General features: G+C 40.4%; 4 protein-coding genes across 4 annotated transcripts; 1 reads left to right on the top strand and 3 right to left on the bottom strand.

Moving 5' to 3' along the window:
* Positions 1 to 3,255: 3,255 nt before the first annotated feature.
* On the bottom strand, positions 3,256 to 5,146 carry GL218_00991 (Peroxisomal membrane protein PEX30; the record flags this gene model as incomplete). The annotated part of the gene is made up of 2 exons (XM_033577437.1): positions 3,256 to 3,750; positions 3,806 to 5,146. 2 exons carry the CDS (start codon positions 5,144 to 5,146, stop codon positions 3,256 to 3,258), a joined length of 1,836 nt encoding a protein of 611 aa, XP_033437740.1.
* Positions 5,147 to 6,593: 1,447 nt separating this feature from the next.
* GL218_00992 (uncharacterized protein) lies at positions 6,594 to 9,838 on the bottom strand (the record flags this gene model as incomplete). Its single annotated transcript, XM_033577438.1, has 3 exons — positions 6,594 to 8,134; positions 8,188 to 9,346; positions 9,428 to 9,838. 3 exons carry the CDS (start codon positions 9,836 to 9,838, stop codon positions 6,594 to 6,596), a joined length of 3,111 nt encoding a protein of 1,036 aa, XP_033437738.1.
* Positions 9,839 to 12,477: 2,639 nt separating this feature from the next.
* On the bottom strand, positions 12,478 to 20,359 carry GL218_00993 (Phosphatidylinositol 3-kinase tor2; the record flags this gene model as incomplete). The annotated part of the gene is made up of 5 exons (XM_033577439.1): positions 12,478 to 12,945; positions 13,004 to 18,594; positions 18,733 to 20,064; positions 20,166 to 20,233; positions 20,295 to 20,359. 5 exons carry the CDS (start codon positions 20,357 to 20,359, stop codon positions 12,478 to 12,480), a joined length of 7,524 nt encoding a protein of 2,507 aa, XP_033437739.1.
* Positions 20,360 to 21,210: 851 nt separating this feature from the next.
* Positions 21,211 to 22,059, top strand: GL218_00994 (Replication termination factor 2; the record flags this gene model as incomplete). The annotated part of the gene is made up of 1 exon (XM_033577440.1): positions 21,211 to 22,059. The coding sequence occupies one exon, from the start codon at positions 21,211 to 21,213 to the stop codon at positions 22,057 to 22,059; it is 849 nt and encodes a 282-aa protein (XP_033437736.1).
* Positions 22,060 to 22,192: the final 133 nt, after the last annotated feature.

Raw genomic sequence — 22,192 nt, forward strand, 5'->3', positions numbered from 1 at the left:
GTTAAATAAATTAAATAAAATTTAAAATATTTTATATAATTGGATAAAATATTTTATAAAGGTTTTAATAATTTTATTTTTTATTTTATATATTATAAATTATCGTTATATATTTTTATTATTTATAATTATTATAAAATATTTATTATTTTTAATTAAAATAAATTATAAAGTATTAAGATTATATTATATAATTTTATTAACGTAATTTATTTATTTTTAAAATTTTTTAAAAAATATTTTTATAATTTTTATTTAATTATATACAAAATAAAAAAAATTTTTAATAGTTTTTTTATTAATATTTATATTTATAAATTTATTAATAATTTATTTTATTTTTTTTATATTAAAATGGTATAATTTTTAATATTAAAAAATTAATTTATCTTTTATTTTATTTAATAATTTAAATAATATTTTATAAATTTACATAATTTTTTTTAATTTTTTATTATTAATATTTATATTTATTTTTAATTTATATTTTTATTAATAAAAATATATTAAAATTTAAGGTTTAAATTTATTATATTTTTATAAAAAAAAATTTTATTATTTTATATTTATTATTATAAAAATTATTTTATTAAAATTTTAAACGTATTAATTATTTATTTATTTTTCTATTTAATATAATAATTTTTTTAAAAAAATCTTAAATAAAAAATTTTAAATATAAAAAATATATTATAATATTATTTTAATAAATTTTTTTTTAAGTTTTATAATTTATATAATATAATTTTTATTTTTATAATAAATATTAATCTAATTTTTATAAATATAATATATCTTTTATTAAAAATATTAATTATTATATTAAATATAAAATTATTTATATTATTTATAATATATATATTAATTTCTATATTTAAAAAAAATTAATTAAAATATATAAAATAGTAATAGTAAAGTTAAAATATAATATTTAATAAATATAATAGGTTATTTATTTACGTAATTATTAATTTTATTTTTAAAATAAAATTTAATTATTTTAATTTATATTTAAGATTTTTTTTAAAACATTAAATATTATATTTTTTAATTAAAGAATTTATAATATTAATATTTATTTTAATAACGTATATATTATTTCTAATATTTATATATTAATTTATTTTAATTAACGATTATAAAATATAAATTATTTAATTATTTTAATTATTATTTTAAATATTATTTTAATTATTATTTTTATTTTTTTTTTAAATAATTTTTTTAAACATAATTATATTTATTATATTTATAATAAAAAAGGTCTTTTTTATTATTTTAATTAAATTTATTTTTAAAACGTTTAAATTTTTAATTTTTATTTTTATTATTTTTTTAAGAATTATAAAACAAATTATTTATTAATTTATTTTTTTTATAGCTACAAAATTTATTAATAAAATTGTTTATAATTTATATAATTAATTATTTATATAATTAAAAAAATTTTTAAATTATTTTTATTTAATTTTTTACCTTTTTATTATAATTAAATAAAAATATTATAATTTATTATTTATTACCTAAAAATAATTTAAATTTTTATATTATTTATATAATTTATTTTTATTTAAAATTATATTAAATAAAATCTTTATTATTATATTTTTTATTTATAAATTTATATTATAATTTTTTTTAATAAATTTTACTAGTTAAAATATAAATTTTACTTAATAATTTTAAAATTTTTATATTTTTTTTATACTTAAAATTAAATTAAAAAAATTATATTTATATATTTTTATAATAATTTTAAATATTTTTAATTTATTTATAAATATAATCTTTATTTTTTTATAATATTTAATTTTTTTAAAAATTAATATAATAATTTTTTTATATATTTACTAATTAATTTAACTTTTTAAATAATTTTTTTTATTAATAAAAAAATTAAAATATTTTTATTTTAAAATTATATTAATTATAATAAATATTAACGTTTTATATTTTTTCTTTAATTTTTTATTTTTTTTTATTTAAATTTAACAATTAATTAAATAATAATAATTTTATTAATTTTATTAATTTTATTAATTTTAATAATTTTAATAATTTTAATAAATTTAATAAATTTAACAATTTTAAATTATTATTTATAATAATTAAATTATTAAAAATTATTTTTTTTATAAATTTTTTTTTTAATTTTTTATTATTGCGTTTAATTGGATCTTGTATAGGCGTTAAAAAACGTTTTTTTTTAACTTAATATATAATAAGTTTATTATTTTTAATAAAAATTATTTTATTTTTCCGTTTTATATCCAACCTTAATATTTATAAAGAAAAAATTTACTTTATAATTTTTAACAATATTATATTTATTAAATTATTTAAATTATTTTTAAATATTAATTAAATTAAACTATTAAATTTAATAAGAAATAAATTTAATATAAATAATTAATTATATATTTTTATTTTTAAAATAAATAGCGTTTATTATAATATTATTATTTATATTAAAAACGTTTAAAATATATTTATATAATTTTTGTTATTTTATTATATTATTTATTAATTTCGATTTATTTATATTAATATTTTTATAATATTTTTAAATTTAATTTTTTTAAAAAACTTATTATTTTATTAATTATTATATTTACCATTAAAATAAAAACTTTTTTTGCTTATTTTATTTTTAAATTTGCAATTTTTTTTTTTATTAATAATTTAATTTTTAGCCTAATTTTAACTAATCTTTTATAAAATATTTAATTATTTCTTTTTATTTATTAATTTAATTTTATAAATTAAATATTATTTATTTTTATTACTTTTTAATAATTATTATTTATTAAACTATTTTTATTTAGTTTTTAAGATTTTATATCTTTTAATTTAATTATTAAGATTTATATATTTTATTTAATATATAAAGTTTTCTTAATAAATAAAAAAAAATTTATAATAATTTAATTAATATTTAATTTTATTAATAATAATAAAATATTACTATAAAAAAATACAAAATATAATAATATTTATATATATTATTATATATATAATTAAGGTTTATAAAAATATAATATTTATATATAGCCTTATTAATATAATAAAATTTAAACCAATTACTGTAACTTCTTTACTACTATATATTTCTATTTACAAGGCAAATGCATCCTACAGGAAATAAAATAAACCCCCCATATCACTGATATCTACCAAAAACGCCCTCCAAATGCTACTCACTAATAACCGTTATGGCCATAATACAAACAATGATCGAATCATCATAGATATTTCTCACTCTAATCCCATTTGAGCCTCGTCTCCAATGCCCCATTGGCCTTGGTCTCTCTGATGTCCCTGAATCTCCAGCTCTAAGGCTGGAGTTAAACTACCTTCATCGTCGTTAGAACGTAAACTAGCGGTCTCGCTTGTGCGCCTAGATCTATGCGTGCCACCTGTATTTCGTCGACGTAGTTGAGGGCTGGACAATCTGAACCTCGCAGATTTTGATGACGTGCTAAGGACCGAAACCGCATCGTCCTCCTCCTTTAATCTATCTTTGGCAGATCCTTGGTTTGAAGATGTATCCGGAATGGAAGTCGAGAGGGCAGACGTTGTATCTATCTTCTCCGAACTAGGCACCGAAGCAGGGGGCGGCCGAGCCGGTAATTCGGGTGGCGGGGGAGAAGCCGTCTCGTCTGAAACCTCAACAAGTTCGGCGTCGCGATACCATTTTCGTCGGCGTGTCCAACGACCCCAGCCATCATTACCTCTACGACCGTTCTGCCACTATTTAATTGTAAGCAAGATCAACCAGCCAACTTGGGTCTAGTATGAATCGTACCTTGTTATCATAGAAGATCCATCCGTTTTTGCCGGCATCTGTATCGTAATCTGTCTCATCCATATCAGGCACACCGTCGACTCGCCATTTGCTTCCCTCGACCCATCTCCACTTTGCACGCCCATCTTCTACCTCTGGTAACTCAAACTCGTCTCTAGGTGGGACTTGATTATTGTGCTCGTCTGTCCAAGCCGCTCGTTCGTAAGCAAATAAACTGTTGGTCCAGCCTAACCCTAGCCAGCGTCTCTGGTTTTCGTAAATAATAAAAGTGAAGCGTACGCCCGAGTCCTTAGCTCCGGAGCGACTGCTCCGTTTCAAAGCCTCTGTCAGAGCAGATTTTGATATTTTTGTAACTTCGCGTGGCTGCTTTATCTTAGTGGTCGTGAGAGTTCCATTTTCTTCGGCACCTTTAGGCTTTGTCTTAACTGGCTCTTCAAATTGCAATCCCGTAACCAATCTCGCAAATCTTCGTATAGTAGCACTTCGCCAAAGCAGCGTTCTGGATACTTGGCATACTTTCGAGTGCCATGTAAGCACTAAGGTCCCGAATACTAAAACTACTCTCTTCGTTGTTAAAATTCTTAGCGGCGGGAGCGTTAGGACTATCCAAGCGGGTGTAATAGCCAGTATTCGAACAAACAATGTAGTGAGTGCTGGTCTCGTAGTAGCGCTAGTAGCGGTCCGTTGGGTAGATAGGAAGTCGGTCATCTCGAGAAGAGGTTCGAGTAGAATGTTACACCTGGTCGTAAAGACCTTGACAGTATCGACGATCTCATCCAATGTCTTTTGATGCCTCGTACTAGTAAGTTCGCTCGAATTTCGCTGGTGTGAGCCGCCTGCGCCTCCTCCGGCGGATGCGCTCGATGTCTTCTTTTCCTTATTATTCGCCATACTCGGATGTTCAGCCCAGCCGCTACTTGATAATGGACTATATCGTCGCCCGTACATACCCCCTATAAGGCCCATGACCACAACGATAGGGCCGGCAAATCGTACAATGACGTCGCCATACTGAACAGCTGCCCAGAAAATAGCAAGCAGTATAAAACTCTCCCATGGATCGCCAGTAGTCCAGGTCAATAAGCCTACAAGCTTATTCAGAGGTAAAAGGAAAGGGTGACTATATGCGAGAGCACGGGTAATCTGAGGCGGCGTGGCGAGCAATAGAGGCGACTTCTGGTGGACTAGGATAGTCGATCTCCGCTTCGCAGCGGAGGCAGCAGTTGATAGGTTCGCTGTAGAAAAGGAAGCATATGTGGGAGGGGCGTATGTAGGAGGAGGGTCGGAAGGGGTAGAGGAGCCGTCGACGTCGCCGCGGGAAGTATGTTTCGGGGTCGACATGTGTGTCAGCCAAGGCGTGTCCTATAACGCGGAAACAAGGTAGAATAGAGGGTCAGTTTTAATGCACGATCATATTCGAACTGTACATAGTATGGGGTATATGCGTATAAGTGGATGTTGGAAGAAATGGAAGAGCCGGTAGAAGGTCTGGGCGCAAATTGCCGAGGCTTATGCACTTTTGATGACGCCTTCAATAAACATAGACCATAATGTATTATAGTATGTAAGAGATGGAGGGAGAAGTTGAAAAATAAGAAGAAGAAGAAGAAGAAGAGAGGAAGAAAACTTGTAAGAGTAAATTCTGTAAATTCTAGTAATTGATAATGGTATGTATGCGAAAGGAGAAATTATATTATTAGGCAGAAGCAGAAAGTAATAAAACTTACAAGAGCAGCCATTAAGTGCTGAAGTTGAAGTGGTTTGTATCTGCGCGCGATGAGATGCGATGCGGCAGATTATCGATCCTTGAAGACTGAAGTAGGTAAGAAGTAAATAAAGTATGAAGGAAATATTACATGAAAGGCTCTTATTAAATCGGACGACTCGGACTTGCTCATTCGAGTCCCTTCCTCAACCTTATTATTGTCGTTGCTGCTGCTGTTGCTGCTGTCACCGTTTCCTTATGAACGCGACGTCATTCAGCGATAGTGCAACTTGGTTATGTAACGCGGTAATGTATAATGGTACACTCTTGTATATAGGTATGTTAGAAGGTAGTGCTAGGTGTTTGAATTGTAATCTATCGCAATGCTACATATAAAGAAACAAAAAACAAAAAAAGACATTGAACGTATAGAAAATGAAAAGAAAATAAGAAATAATTCAAAGAAATCTCATTTCAATCTGGCTTGTGATGATCCCGTACCTTGAGAGCCGACGAATGCCTTACAAGACAAGACATTGCGCGCCAATAGGTACATAAGATGATGCAGGTTAAAAGTAACTTTAATAGAGCCTTAGTTGCTTTAAGCACCTTAGGTACCCCCCTACTACCCGAGTCGCAATGCGGGGCAGTAGCGCTAAGCACACTCTCACAGCCCTCGGTGTTTTCACATGTGATAAGAGGTATGGAGCTACCCAGGTAGGCGGTAACTCTAATACAGTAAAACCTCGCCATAACGAATTAAATCAGACAACAAATCGGATTCGTTATATAGTAGATTTATAATGGCTGTACGTAATAAGAAATTGTTAGTTACCTAACATCCATATGTACTACCATACTATGTATATAACATATACGACCCGCGTAACTAATAACCCAAGAAAAACATCAATTAAGGCTATATTCCTCCCTTTCGTAAAGTCATCGTAAACCACGGTGAGAAATAAGCACAAGCTGTGTTTCCCTCTCTTAAATTTTATACCCAGACGATTAGCTTTATGCTAGTTATTTAAAACCCGAACCCACCTCCGAGATAACGACTCATTCTAATATCCATACAGGCTAGACCTTCTCCAAGCATCTAACATCAGGATTCGCGTTTCGAAGCTGTCGTATAAACCCACGACTCTGGATCTTGCCAGCTAAGAGTTTACTTTCCTTACTCTGGCCAAAAACGAGTTTCCATGATGAACCATCCTTGTTGTTCAATACTATAACGCTATTCCCGTCGGATCCTGGGATGTACTCTCGCGAGAAGCTGGCTATTTCCGTTAAGTTAATCGTAACGTCTACCGGACTTCTCCAGGTCGCCATTATCTTTCGATCCTTATCGTGGAAGAGTTTGACACAATCTTCTTCTTCGTTCAATCTCACCCACGATGTTACTCCATTGCTACATTGCGATAATTCAAAGTCCGCACTGCCTGGGGACGATGTGGCATCGGTAAAGGGGTTATTAGTGGATTGGTTAGATGTAGGAACATTTGCGTCTGCTGTTTGGTTGGTAGAGGGAGTAATCAGTCCGCCTTCAGGGAGCTGGTCTTCCTTATGCTTGCTTGACTCATTCTTGTCTTCTTCTTTATGTTGTGTTGTCTGGATCGTTTCCTCAGTGGTAGCCTGTCTATTTTCGGCAAGGTGTTCTTTATCCACCATCATTTCATCTCCCGCACTTATGTCATCGCGCCCCTTATCGATATTGGCGGCCTGTTTCGAGTTTGAGGCCTGGAGGTTTCCATAAGGTTTGCATTCAATCTTGTCGCCAGTTTTCGACTTGACATCATTAGACGCCTCGTAAACGAGAGGCGGGATATCCCTATCTCCATCAATATATCTATCGGCAACATGTGCTTCATTACTTCCTTTTAATTCGGGGATCGGTGTTGTAATGAGATTGTGGATGATTGCTGCAAGGGTTGATTCCGGCGATGCAATGCGACCGACATCAGTTTGAGGGGCGCTGGCAGCTCTATCCCCTAATGGCAAATCAACTAACTGGTCAGCACGTTGTATTGTATGGGAACCTTTTGGCCTTTTCGTGCTAGATGTATGACTTTCGTGAGATTCTTGTGGGTTTATAGGATATGAATACGCCCGTTCCGTGAGCGCCCGTGCTGATTCCATTCCTGTAACCACCGACGTAGAGAGTTGGTTCTCTCCTGACTCTCGCGATTTTTCAATTGATTTTTTTAATTCTCCGGTATCTTCTATACTCCGTAGGCCGTAAAATGCCCAGGGGCGATCCGAGGAACCGCTTGGCTTTATAGCATGTGAAGAGGGTTTGTCCCAATCATCTTTTTCGGCGTCGAAAGTATCGTCAACATCAGATCCGGAAGCAGAATAATCCTCATCGCCAGGAATTTCCCCCCCATTCTTCTGCCATTCTTCTACCAACATCTCCGTATTTTCAGTGGAAATTGACATCGCGTCTGAGTTAGAGAAGAGGCTATCTGAATCGTCTTTATCTGCCGACGGATCATGACTCGTAGCAGGATATCTTTCAGACCCTTCGGGTTCTTCACATCCCCTGGGATGGACGATTAGTTTCGCAGACTCATCCGCAATCGGTGTGATTGGTGAGATCGACGGTTGCCGCGATGTTGGTGCTAGTTCACCAATTAATACAATTATACTTGCTCTGCTTGGATAGATTACTTACGATAAAGACGAGCTTTTTCCCTGTCTTCCCACGTACGGAAGCCTTCCCTCTCAGCAATCCAGCGACAGGCAGCATTGAAAGGATGGTCTGGTTCGGATGGTGGTGTGCGTTTGTATAGAGGGAATTTGGTCAGATATCGAGCTGGGAGCCACGCTACAGTCTGAGATTCATCAAAAAACATAACGGGAAATTTCCTTGAGTCAGCTTTAACGCCGCCATCTTCATATCCTGGTGCCCAACCAACTATTTTGTCCGATTCGTAAATATAGCAGTTTGGTGGGGAGGAACTCTTATTAAGGAGACCAGTAGCACTGAGGGTAGTGTCCTTCAGGCCGCTTCCGTTCTGACTATCCCACCCGAGTATCATGACAGGATAAATTTCATTATTATCCTCCGAACCACTGTTAGACTTCCAGCGGCCGTAATAAATATTGAACGTCTTAGGGTTAGTAATTACTTTTTGTGAGTTGGAGGTGTTCTGGCGACTCGTCGGTGTGCCTGAATTCTGGCGAGCCCGAACTTTTGGTTTCTTTGGGGTGAGATCCGCGTCCAGCTTTACTGTCCATGACGAAGACGACTTTTTCCCTTCCTTATGTACCCTTTTTTGCATCTTATCTCTTTTTTTAGACTGCTTTTCTGTCTTAGCAAGGGGTGGTTTATATCCACTTTTGTAGCTTTCCTCTGCAACCTGGTTGTTAAGCTTTACCAGTTCCTCGTTGCAGTCAACCACTAAGTAACCCAGTGTTTTGACAGCCATATCCCAGTTTCTATCAGGGAAGCCATGACCTCGACCATTGAGATGTCTAGCGGCCCCTGGAATGGCATTTTTGGTGAAACGAGCCTCGTGTTTCTCACACTTTAGAATGTACCATTGTTGACTATCGCTCGGCCACTCCACAATTGTATCTTTGTGTTTTGCGGCACCATTCTGGTAGACCTCGTCAAATGTGATCATTCGAGTTGGTAGATGGGCATTTTCGTCTAAAGGTTTGCCAACAAAAGTTTGGTGGGAATCGGTAAATGTTTCGACGCGTGGTTTCTTAGAGGAATGTTCTTTCGACTTGGATGCTTTGCGTTTCTTGGACTGGACTCGCATTATCAGACGTCTCTCTCCACACATGGTTTCATGCTGGACGGTGCAAGTCAGGGATTCATCGGCCTGGTTTTGATTATGAGACTCGGAAGAGATCCATGGCATATGTTGATGATTCCCCCCCGTGCGATTGGATTCAGTACTTACATCTTGAGGTTGTGAGATGAGACTGCCTTTAACACCGGCAGCTGAATTCGTATCTCCATTTATAGCCAAGGAGACTTTAAGTTTCTCGTGATAAGCAATCTCATGACGAGCACGTTCCGCCTTCTGTTCCTTCTCAACGATTATAGTTCTTTTCTGGTGGCTAGCCTCAATCTGCCGTATATCATTCTTAAGGCTTTTTTCGGCCATGGGCAAGATTATCTGCCTGTACAAGGCCGGTGGTACCGTTGCCTTTAATTTTAGTAGGTCGCCTTCGCTGCTCTCGCGGAGATCTTGCTTCTCTTTTTCAAGTAGATCCTCTAGAAAAGCAAGTTCCTTGGCATGCTTGACTATCATGCATTTCTTCTCCTCGTTCCATGTTTCATGGATATCTAGAGAGGCTGGAGGATCCATTTGGTGAAAGATGGTATGATTGCGTGCAGTAAAAACCACGTATCGATCGCTTGACAGAAACCAGTGGATCAGATGAAGCAGATGGTATGTACGTGAAAGTATGAGAAGTACAATCCTGTGGTTAATATAACATGGAGTGTTGTTACCATGTAATTCCAGGGGATGTCAAAGAAATCACTCTAAAACTAGGCATACAAGTCAGTGAGTGTAAGAATAAAAGACAATACGATGAGAAACAAATATGAAGGGAAGGAAAGGGGAGAGGGAAAATGCCAACCGGGAGGTGTAGTATAGAAGCGCTTGTTTATCGTTTATTTTCGGGCCGCTACCTTAAGGCCGAGTTTGCATTGTGAGGTCAGTCGCGCCGAAATTCGAAATTAACACGACGAATGGAAGTTGATTTTTATTAAAAAGGAGAATGAAAATATTGGCAAGTAATATTTGAATTGGTTGAATAAGGTAAGTAACTCTTTTACTTGATGAAAAAGAGTTGATGTGAGTTGAAATGAGATTAATGTAGCAATTGGAGTCCGACGTCAAAAATCGACAGTTGGGGCAAAAAAAATCTTATAGATACGATGCGAGTAGATGATAGGAACGACTCTTTTGGTGGGTTTGCAAACTCGTCCTTGATAGGCTCTGAATAGTGCAAATAAAAATAAAAATAAAAATAACATCCCTTAAAAAAAAAGATGTCGGGTTGTTTGCTCTTACCTCAAAATTTAAGCTTTAAAGATTCATTAAACCTCCTATTGAAAGAAGTAGGCGCATCGGACGCGTAGGTACCTCTAAGGCAATTGCAATAAATGGAAAGGTGAATAATTGAAAAGGAGGTACCCCCTATGTTACAAGATTCAGAAACAGGCGCGACCAGCAAGATTAATTTATTTATACGTGCTAAGGTTCTCTCCTATGTATGTACAGCTACCTGTTTCCATACGATATGATAAGTGTTTGTTATCTACTTACTGGGTTAGAATATATTTCTTTTTATTTGATTTTCATTACTTGGCGCTATCGCTCGTATGTAAATGTTAATAATAAAATACCTTGTCAACTAACGATTTATCGGGATGCATTTATCAAAGTACATAAATTTAAATACATAGGTAAATTCTCGTATATGTACTGGATCATTACATGTACACAAAGTTTTAATGCTTGCCTTGTCTAATGCTATGTTTTATTAAATACATGGGTGTTGCCAAGTGATCCACATTATTGGGGTAAAAGACAGTTGCATGGCACTTGGCAGGTATTAAAACAGGCACAAACGAGGCATCAAAGGCAGGATTGGGGTAAATATACCTATGTAAAGGTAATCCCGTAGTCTTTACAAACCAACATCGCACTTTCGTAATAGGTATAAGACCAGCTCTTTAATAGATATAAAACTAAGCGGTTTAAGCGCTTCTTTGATAAATCAATAAGTGGGGCAAATAACTCAAATGTTAAATGTTACAAACATTAACAATAACTTACGTTACAACCCGAATATTTGGAACTCGGCATCCCGATAATCCTCGGAATGAGATATCATTGGTTTATACCAGCATACCTTGTAACCATTAAGTACTTGCTCTTACATGCATACCTAGGTACCCATGGTACATTAAGTACCTAAGTACCTAATGCAATAGGTAATACATAAGCCAAAAAGCAAACCGAATGGCTGTAAACCTTCGGTACCGTTTCCCTCACCACGTTTCACAGAAAATAATTAATACAACTTGCTTTACAGGATAATCCCCCCAATAATATCGTGGGATTTATGCAAGTCTTGGACTTCCCGGCACACTGCTTCTTAAATGTGACTCATTACCACCGCTTACCCCCCACGTTCATCTCTACCGCAGTCATGATATGTACATCTTTCCTAGATGAAAAAGTTTTATAGCATGCTTAAGGTGGCAAAACAAGAGCTGGTAAGTATACTTGCCCAAAAATGAGATATATCACAATACGAGTACGAAAAAGTCCAAGTATAACTACAACAAGCTACATGTATATACGTGTAAGCCGACTAAAGTATACGATACAAGCAAAGAGATGTTCAGCTAGATAATAAAAAATATTAACCACAATACTTTGATAAAAAACAAATATCACTCTAGGAAACACTGCTATCTCTATATACGAGAACTCATTTAGTATTAGTAAACCGACCTACCCCAAGGACTTGGTTTATTCTAGGCACCTATCCAATTACTCCATACTCAAAAGTATATACTCCTGTCTATCTTATACATTACAATCGTTTATATGTAAGACTTGTAGACGTTCCATTAAAAGAGAATAATTGATAATTGGTATGATTTTTTAATCTACCTTAGATTCGACACCACAAGGGTCAATCGAGAGGGCAAGAAAATAGGTCAATGATCCCATAGGGACCTAAGCATTTAGACGTGAGAAGACTTACAAGTCTAATGTCACAAAATGTTTAAATACTAGGTATATCATTATGGCAAAGCTGCTAATATGAATGAGGCATGTACGTGCCCTAGCAAATTGCTTTACCTTGCATCACCGCTCATAATTGTCATCCCATACCAACTCCGTACCAAATCTACCCATCTACTAGTTTACAAAACTCCCTTTCGATACAGATATAGCCAACGTGGGCGTATGCGGTGCGTTTACCAGAACGAACACCAACCAATATAATGCTGACAGAGATTTTCGAGCTTAGTTGCTTCCATGATTAACTTGTTCACCTGTGTTAAGATATCCAACTCGTCGGTTGGCTTGAAATCCCGGCCAGTCAGCTTCTGGTTCACGCGGTCTAGCACTTCGACTGCGCGAGCGTTTTGTATCTCGGCCATCTCGCCGTCAAGCATCTGGCCTGTACCATTAATCAGACTTGAGTTTGTGCGTGCTCTAGCGCGAGAAGCGAGTGGACCGCCGGGATGGCCTGAATCAACGGCGCCGGCTGCTTGCTGTGCAGCGAGAAATTCGGAAGGCGGGTGCTCGGAATCTAGGATACTCGGTCTACGGGTTCGCTGAGCACCAGCACCTAAGGACGATTCGCGTTCGGAACGGAAGTTGGGGCCAACAGGAGAGGCGGCATTGGTGAGACGCCAGGTAAGTAACGGATCGTGGATAAACTATAATGACCCAGTGTTAATAACAAGATAACTTTTAATAGTAATGACAATCACTTACAGCTTCTAGGACGGCCATGACACTTTCTTTATTCTCCCTAAGAACGCGCATGACATGCTCACACGTAATCCGGAAGCTACCCTCGATGTTGCTGACTTCCATTGCGTATGTGAGCATTCTAGTAAGACGGAACGGGACGCGCTCGGGATATTTATCTCGCTTCATGGCAACTTCGAAACAGTCACCGAAATCGATATGAATAATCTTCCCAGTAATGCGGTCGAGCATTAAGTTGCTCGGGTGCCTGTCACCGAGACCGAGAATGTAGCCAACCATGCTCATGACACCTAGACTACGCGTATAGTTCGTACGCCTTTCTAGCCAGGCCTCAGAGCTCTTACTCTTTAGCCATAAGACACGGTATAGATCTTGGCCAGTCGTGTTGTCTAGCGCGTAACCAAAGACTTCAACCTTTTGCATGAGAGTAAGGTTGTCGTAGTCGGGTGCCATCTGTAACATGATACGGTGCTCTATATTAAGGAGAATCTTTCGGCTCTCCCGATACTCGCGAATTAGGACATGTAATGTGTCGCTGTTTGGCACCCAGCCGAGAAGTCCCGAATTCTGGCTGAGAGGTATTGCTGGATATTGCTGAATGCTAAGATGGCGTTTGTAACACTCGGAGTCGTTAGCGAGTAGAGTATTGCACAAACCAAATAGCTGCATGACACGTTCGTCTTGCCGAATATCCTCGTGCCCCTTCAATAAGAAGGAATATTGGATTCCATCGCTCCCGTTAGTGTTTAACTTTCTTGGTCGCTGCTTGGAGTTGATCACGCTAAAGGTTGTATCGAATGAGAGGATGCGAACAATAGGGGCGCCGCTCTTGTATTGACCGGGAACTGCCAGATCGAGGTTCTTGGCTGCTAGCAGTTTCGGAGAACAATACGCAAGCTCCAGAGACGACATTTGCGGCAGTTGCCTCCCAATCCGACGGAACACCTGGTAATATAGATCCCATGCCTGATTGAGATCGTTCACATCATGACTAGACTCGTATTGGCGACACCACTCCCGAGCTTCGGTGAGGTCCCGACCGAAGGTCTGCGCGAAACTAATCTCGCGCAGGGTCTCTGGTCCTCGCTCCAGTAACTCATGCAATGGCCCAAGAGTAGTGAACATGCCCTCGATGTTGTGATCTCCAAAGTACAGCCGAGAGGCCTCTTCGAGTCCCTCGTGCCAAAGCTCGTGCCATAGTACCGCGACACGGATAAGCTCGTGACTGACCGTGTCGGCCTGTTCTACAAGTTTGGCGCTGTGTGCACGCATGCTGTCCATAATTAGGGCCGCCGACTTCGATCTCCTTGAACTCTGGGCCGATTTCATCGCTACGGTTAGAGGATATACTAAGGCTTGAGGATGATTGCGCCCGACATCGGCGAGTAGATTGTGAATAGATTGGCGTACTCGCGTGTTAGGTTGATTGATCCGGGCGATGAGCTGTGGAATTACTTCTAGCCACGTATCAACGCTGACGGTCCCGAAGCCTTGAGTAACGGCTGCGTTGACTTCGCTGCTGCCACCGTGCGCAAACCACAAAGTAAGGAGACGTAGGGTATCCTGAAGGGCACTTCCAGATGATAACGCGATAGACTTGAAGAAACCCTGCACGGCAGGGACGACATGGTTGATGATGATAGTCGAATCTGGCCTCGGGACGTTCCTATCGGCCGGAGGTGTGAGAGCCTGGACGATTTCGAAGTTGGCTAAGGCCCACGCGTGCCATGCCTTGTACCATTTCGGATTATATTGCGTGGCTTTTGAGTAGGAAGTTAAGATGTCCTGAACATTATGGTGCTGCCAATCGTGTTTGTTTAAGGATACTTGCCACTCTCCCTGCTTCAGGAAGCATTTTGCAAGAAGCACCGTTTGGTCTTGAATTAGCTTTTGCGTTCTGGAGCTGGGCATACCCGCGTCTGTACCGTTATGATAGCCGTAGTCACTCATCGGGTCTGTTCCGTTGGGCACGGCTTGTATCGACGCTCTAGCTATGTCAAGGCTCTGTGCAGAATCAGCCGTGAACTTCCTCAAGCAGAATAGCGTCTTCTCAGGGTGGCCTGTTTGGCGTAGCTTCGCCTGTTGTCCGTACTCCCAATAGAATTTCAGAACGGCGTAGACAACTTGTGGGGGAATCCTCGCGGGCGCGCCTTGCTGAGGGGGGCCGTTCTGGCTCCAGTAGGGTATTATCGTCTCGAGGGGGTGGTCGGTGCCGATGAGTTGTTTGAGCGACTTCTCCGCCAAACCCATCCTTCCGGATTTTCGACACAGGTTTGCAAATTTAATCCACATGTGCATATTCTCCGCGGGGCTAATAACCAAGCCGCGGAGTCTTAGCATGCGCTGCCATACCTCAACGTTCCTCTGACATCCTTTCAGACGGCTCTCCCACGTGCGTCGCATCGTAGCCTTCTTCCTCTCATCAGCCTGTTTATAGACGATGATCTCTTCGAGTTCTGCAAGCATTTGCACTCGGACGATCACTTGATACGCACGGTTGTAGGACTCGCTCACGAGCGCGCTCAGTTCCGTATCGAGACCCTCTCGCGTCTGTTGGATACAGGCAGCGGCTTCTCGGAATTGGTTGCGATGCAACGCTAGTATTGCACCGAAGAATGAGCGGTCGGGTGAGTTTCGCTTCATGGACTGTAGATAATTGTCCATCGAGTCCCATTTGCCAAGACCCCAAGCGGCTGCGGTCGCGAGTGGTGCAATACGCCTTTGTATTTCGGGCGCTGAGTTCGCCCACGTATTGCTGGTTAAGCTGGCTAGGGCATCCCACTCTCCAAGAGCATGCAAGCAGCGCATCTTGCCCATGACGATTTCGAGCGGAACCGCTTGATCTCTCGGCATCTCAGCCTCTCTCTTGTTGTAAAATTGCAAGGCCTCTTCCCATCGTTCCAACTTCTCGAACCAGGTTTCTCTGAGCTGGATGCCGTCTTTATAAAGCTGCGCCTTGCGAAGAATGCCGATCGCGGCGTCGTACTGCTGGAGCTGATTATTTATGACGATCAAGGCTTCAACAGCTGGTCCGCTCTGGTCCTGTAGGAACTCTAATTCCTTGTAATGGAGGGCTTTCGCGTATGCATGACAGCGGCCGGCCTCCCTACCAAGCACCCTAATATCAATAGGCAAGGCCTTGTCGTCATGCTCCATGAATTCGGCCAGGTTGAGTAAAAGCCCAAGTAGGTCTGGCGGCACGTTCTGGGATCGTATGGCATTTTCGATGTTCTGAATAAGCTCGTCCTGGAACTGCTCGTAGAGCTCGCTCCAACATGAGACGAAAGCCGAATTAAACAACTCACGAGCAAGGGGAAGATGCACACTACCCAAAATAGCACATGCACGCAGGGCATGATTTGGCGACTCCGTAAGAAGAGTTGTGCTGAAGCGTCGGAGCCATTCTTGCCAGTCTTCCTTAGTAGACTTGCCTTTGGTATCCCAAGCGGCCTTCAAGTGAATCGCATTCATCTCGAGTTTCTTATTGCCAAGGTCGGCAAAAGATGGCTCGTCTAACTGGTCAATGAACCGCGTCTCCGAACTCAAATCTTGCGGCAGGGCTTCTCCTTTCTGTAGCTTGCTGACGAGAAGCTCGTAATTTTGATGTTGGATCTGGCTGGCCTGCAGAACTTTGTTGACGGTGCCCATGAAGTGCAGGTAATCCCGCCCGAGCTGTTGAATCAATGCACAAAGAGTATCTAGCGCTGCTACGCGTAGGGAAGATTCTCCACTAGCAAGAATTCTAGTCAGTGGATGGATGATTTTGGCGGCGTAGTCGTTCAGGTTGACCTGGCGAGAGATCTTGCCAATAGTCTCGATAGCCGACTTCCTCAAGAATGTTGGCTGGCCCTGCTTCTCGAACGTCCGCACGACTACGGGGATGATTAAATGCATATATTCTTCGCTGCTGGAGCCAAACACTAGGAAAGCATGCAGGACTTTCTCAGAAGGAATTCGCTTAGTAGTCGCATCCTTCTCTAGTACGCCAAGCATCGCAGGGAGGAGGCCTGCGAGATAGATCTTGAACTCTCCCTCCAATGACCTCGAAATGGCCTCAACGAGTGATAATATTGTAGCTTGGAGTGAGGGCGACGTATCCCAGTAATTATGGAGCGTGTCGATAATCTGTGGTAGGTAATTCCTGATATGCTGTCGTACGATACTAACTAGCGTGGCTAACTGGTTGAAATATGATTCGAGACGATTCTGTGGGCAGTCTTTGATAACTTCTAAAAATGCCGGAATGATGCGGTCCAGGAATTGGACACACTCTAGCCCGAGCGTGCGAAAGATATTCATGATGGCTTCGATAACCGCGGCATGGTGCGGGGCGAGCGAATTGTCTTTTAGGATGTTTAGTAGAGCGTTGATTACGACAGTAGGATAATACTCCTTATTAGAGGGTGTTAACCCTGTCATCATGAGCGAGATATCGGTCATCCTATTGGTCTCGACGCGCCGTTTGGCATCGGGAGCACGCTCTTCTACTTGCTGTTCATTGTTTTGGTTAGCTTTCTGTTTATACAAATGTGATTTTCCCCGGGAATGCTTTGGGGTTCTGTTAAGGGGGTTTATGGAAATTCCCTGATGCTTCACTTCAGCAACGGGGTCCTGGTCCAGGGTGAGCGGACTTCCAGCCTCACCCGCGTGTTTTTTTAATCCATGGACACGTCGCCAGGTATGGTCATCTTGGGGATTCTGTACCTGATATCTGTAAGGATCCAACGCGCCTAAAATTCCCATCAGTTTAATCGTCCCCTGTCGTAGAGGCCCTCGCTGGGGTTCGGCGCGAATGATGTGTTGAAGTAGGTCCAGGAGCTCGGGATACTCGAGATAAGGGTCAATAACGTAGCCAGAATTACTGGCAAGCTGACCAAGAGTATGCAAGGCAGCTTCTCGCTTAACATTAGAGGCGTGGTCCTTCAACGCAGCGATAATGATCGGCATAAGCTTATCCTTATAGGGAAGCATATCTTCTCCCCCTACCGTCGCAAGTTCGCCGATTGCCTTGAGAATAGTGGCTGCAACGGCATGATTCGAGTCGCTAGCCTTCGGGAGGAGTACCGAAATCATGGGCTCGACATACGGCTTGATTAATCCTTGGGCGTTCTGCACCAAGTGGCTGAGGAGTTTTGCGCTTTCCTCCTTGTTGCGTGGGGCATCCGAAAACTCGAGCTCGGTAAGCATCTGTATCAGTGTCTTCCGCAGAGAAGGGATCACATAGGCTGGATTATGTCGTGCCAGCCGCCCTATGATTGAGATTGCTACTTCCCTGATTTCGAACACTTCATCATTGAGCGCGAAGAATAACGTCCGGATGTTTTCAGCTTTTGCTAGGTGGGGGTCAAACCGCTCGTCGAGGGCCGCAAGCACAGTCCGCCGTATATTCGGTTCCGGATCGGATACACCTACAGTTAGTAGCTTCTCAATAACATCGCCGACAACCTGCAGTGCGTGGTAGCTTGTCTGATTCACGATGGGATCTCGAACATAGAGTTGGCAGCAAGTGAGGGCGGCTGCTTCGCGGATCTCAGGATCGTCATCTTCGACGTATTTGATGGCAACGTCGCGGACGAATTCATTTAAAATGTGACCTCCATATACCGTTAGCATCTGGCGTTCCTAAGACCGAATCATGCTCGTTGTAGGGAAAAGGGGTAGTTGAGCCAATAATTGACTGAGCTCGTGTGCTAACCAAGGATTTGGGTAATAAAATGAGATATAATTATTACCTGAGAAGTCAAAGCTTCCTAACGTATTCAAAGCCAGCTTCACCTCAGCCTTCCGGTGTTCGTAAGCTTGCGGGTCCTTCGCATCTTTAGGTATGATAGGAACGGACGAAAGCGTATTCGGAGTAGGAGCTCCAAGGGGTTTAAAGGGTTCTCCACACAAGACTTTACTTAACATATCAAGGAGCCTCTCCTGGATGGTAGCTTTCACAGGCGGTATATAAAATGCCATATCAACCAAGGCCTGCGTGAGTTTCGGAGTAAGCTCACACGCAAATATAGGATCTAGAAGCGCTTCCATATATTTGCTAAGAGTCTGGCCGACCGCAACGGCGAGTCTGCTAATACAATCGAAAACGGGATCAACAGACCCCCGTTTTCTAGATTGAATGCTGAGGCCATCTCGGACATAAATAAGAACACTGTCAAGATACGGAGCGATGGCGCTCTTCACCGAGTTGGCAATATTTCCAATAGCCAAGAAAGCGTCATTCCGCTCCTTATCTTTCTTAAGCATGCCGGATAGATATAGCATGAACTTGTGAAGATAGGTATGGGCAAAATCGGCAGGGGAATAATTGGCCAAGTCTGGGATGAGTAGGACTACCGTCTTACGGATAGTTACGTCACGATGATCTTTGTTACGGAAGACGATCTCGCACGCCTCCTGATAGTGCTCCTGCATATACATGCCTCCCTGCTCAAGGAGCTCCTTGAGAACTAGGAGGGACGCATGGACGTATTCAACAGTGTTTGTCCTGAGGCCGGTGATGGTTTCATTGTACATCTTGGTCATCCACGCCTGCTTCATCTCCTGGTCTCGCTCTCGAATAATGTGGAAACAGGCACTAACCGTCTCTGCAGATGTCGCGCGGATTAGTTGGCGCTGGTCACGAAGACCTACCCATATTAAGTCGAAGATGAGGCCAACGTAGGTGTACATTAAGGTGGGCGCATTTCGGGCCAGCTCGCGGAGGACCAAGACAGCACTATATCTCTTTTCCTCCACCCTGTCCGATTGGAGCCATTCAAGAGCCGTCTTGACCTCAGATTCGACCAACTCAGATATCAGTGATCCACCAGGTCGACAGAGCTTTCCGAGAGCGATGGCTGCAGGTTGCATAGGTACGATATCCTTTCCTCTAAGGATAGTCTTGAGGTTCGCTGTGAATCGGGTGTATTTGGCAGTGACGTCGACGCCTTCGAAGTCGACTAGCGCGTCAAGGGCATAAACACCACCCAGACGTTCAGAGGAATCGTTGCCATGAAGCATCAAGGTTGTTATCTTATTATTAACGGAATTATAGAATATATGGAATTGTTCTGACTGGAAGTCTGTGTTGAATCGTGGTCAGCTCATGTAGATACAGACTAGAAGGTAAAGGCTGTCGCGACGTATTTCCTAGGAGCGCAGACAAGAATCATAAAATACACACCTCTGAAGCAAACAGCGACTAAATCTCGTAGTTGAGCAGCCGCCCGCTTTCTTACTTCATCTCCAGCCCTATTCGGAATCGCAATAAATTAGTTGGAACAGCGGGGTTTAGCAGAAAGAAGAGTCGCACCTTGATTTTAATTCTCTAGTAATAGTATCAAGGGCCTCTAAGGCCAGCTGCTGTTGTTGCGCCATGATAGGCGGCGGCTGGAGGGGATATCGGCCTCGTTACCCTTCAGCCGCGTCGAGAACAGCTTCAGGAAATAACTTCGAAATGCATCAAGATCAAGGGTACTATTAGAACCACTGCGACATCCGATCGCAAGGACTTGTTAAGAGAAAATTAACTGGGCAATGATAATAATAAAAATGGGAGGGAAGTGAACGAAGAATAAAAAGGTTATGTAAAGGCTGTTGTTGTTATTGGAGGTTGTCAAGGTTGTCAAGGTTGTCTACAAGCCTTCACCTTTGCTTGATGGGTTGTATTCAAGCTCGTGACGAAAGGTAACAGGAGAATGGAAGAGCTGTTATAAGGTCAAGGTATGTAAGAGGTAGGTAGGTACCTATGCACTGAACTACCGGTGACCTTAGGATCTAAATCCAACATTAAAGTAGGTTAGTTCTTATCGGTTAAGTGCACTGTGAGGCATATGCAAGATATGAATGGTGTCTCGGACCAATCATTTAATCATTCATGTACATTGATCTCCATAATTCAGCGCTATTAACTCACTAAATGCGCTTTCACTTACCGCTAAGCTTTATCTTATCGATAGTACCTAAGATAATAGGTAAGTACCTGTTCTGAACGCCACTGTCATTTCTTATCGCGCTGGTCGCATAACATTTGAACTTCTAAGATCATGCGATAGCCTTATTTCCCTTCCTTCAATTACTCAAATACTTATTCTGCAATTCCCTCTTTTAACTACCTCTTAAATACGCCAATCCACGAATAGCCTTACTATTCTTCCACTCGCAGGCCGAGCAAACTCCTATCTCATACAATACCGTCCTATAATCGTATACCACATTCTTTCTTCATCATGGGAAACGATGGAGGCTCCATCCCTAAACGGCGCGAGCTTGTAAGAGAAGCCGCCCGACTGCCAACCGCCTCCGAATTGAAAGCCACAGCCTTAGAGTCCTTAACGCATGCCTGGACGATGTGCCCCTTATCCGACGCGCCACTCGATTTCTCCAACACGGTGTCAGACTGGCGGGGGCGACTCTACAACTACGAATCTGTGCTACAATGCTTAATGCCCTCATCTTCCGAGACGCCTGTATCAGAGACTCAAGAGTCTGAGTTTTCTCGCACGGGAATAAAGAGCTTGAAAGACGTTTTAAAACTCAAGATTACAACAAAGAAGGATGAGAAGGGACGTGAGTTCGCAGCCTGCCCCGTCAGCATGAAGGAGCTAGGTGCCGCCACTAAGAGCGTATATATTGTCCCATGCGGCCACGTCTTCGCGGAGGTGACCATGAAAGAGATATCCGACACCGAGAAGCAATGTCCCGAGTGTAGCTCATCTTTCGAGAAGCGAGACGTCATACCTATATTACCAACGGACGAGGCCGAAGTAGAGAAGCTAGCTAAAAGAGTTGACGATCTGAGGGTATTGGGTTTAACGCATAGCTTAAAGAAAGATAAGAGTACCGGCAAGAAGAAGCGCAAGGCCGATGAAACGAAAGAGAATAAGTCCAGTAACGAACAGAAAGAGAAAGATCTTTGCAAGACGGATAAGAGTAAGGAGGATAAGAATGGCATCGCAAGCCGGATAAATAATCCCATGACTGCGTCTCTCACAGCCAAAGTGCTAGCTGAGCAAGAAGAAAGGGCTAAGCGGAGGAAGATAGCAGATGGATATAAAAGGAGCGAGGCTGTGAGATGATGTGCCGAGATAGATACCCAAGGGAATTAGCGTGTAGTCAGGTAATACCACAAGCTATAAACAAACAATGTCGATAACTTTGCATATTAGTGATTCTATTCGTATCTTGTTTGTTTTAAAGGCTCTTTCTCAG

The sequence above is a fragment of the Daldinia childiae genome (assembly GCF_008694065.1).
Source record: "Daldinia childiae strain JS-1345 chromosome Unknown Scaffold2, whole genome shotgun sequence".
Taxonomy (NCBI): Eukaryota; Fungi; Ascomycota; class Sordariomycetes; order Xylariales; family Hypoxylaceae; genus Daldinia; species Daldinia childiae.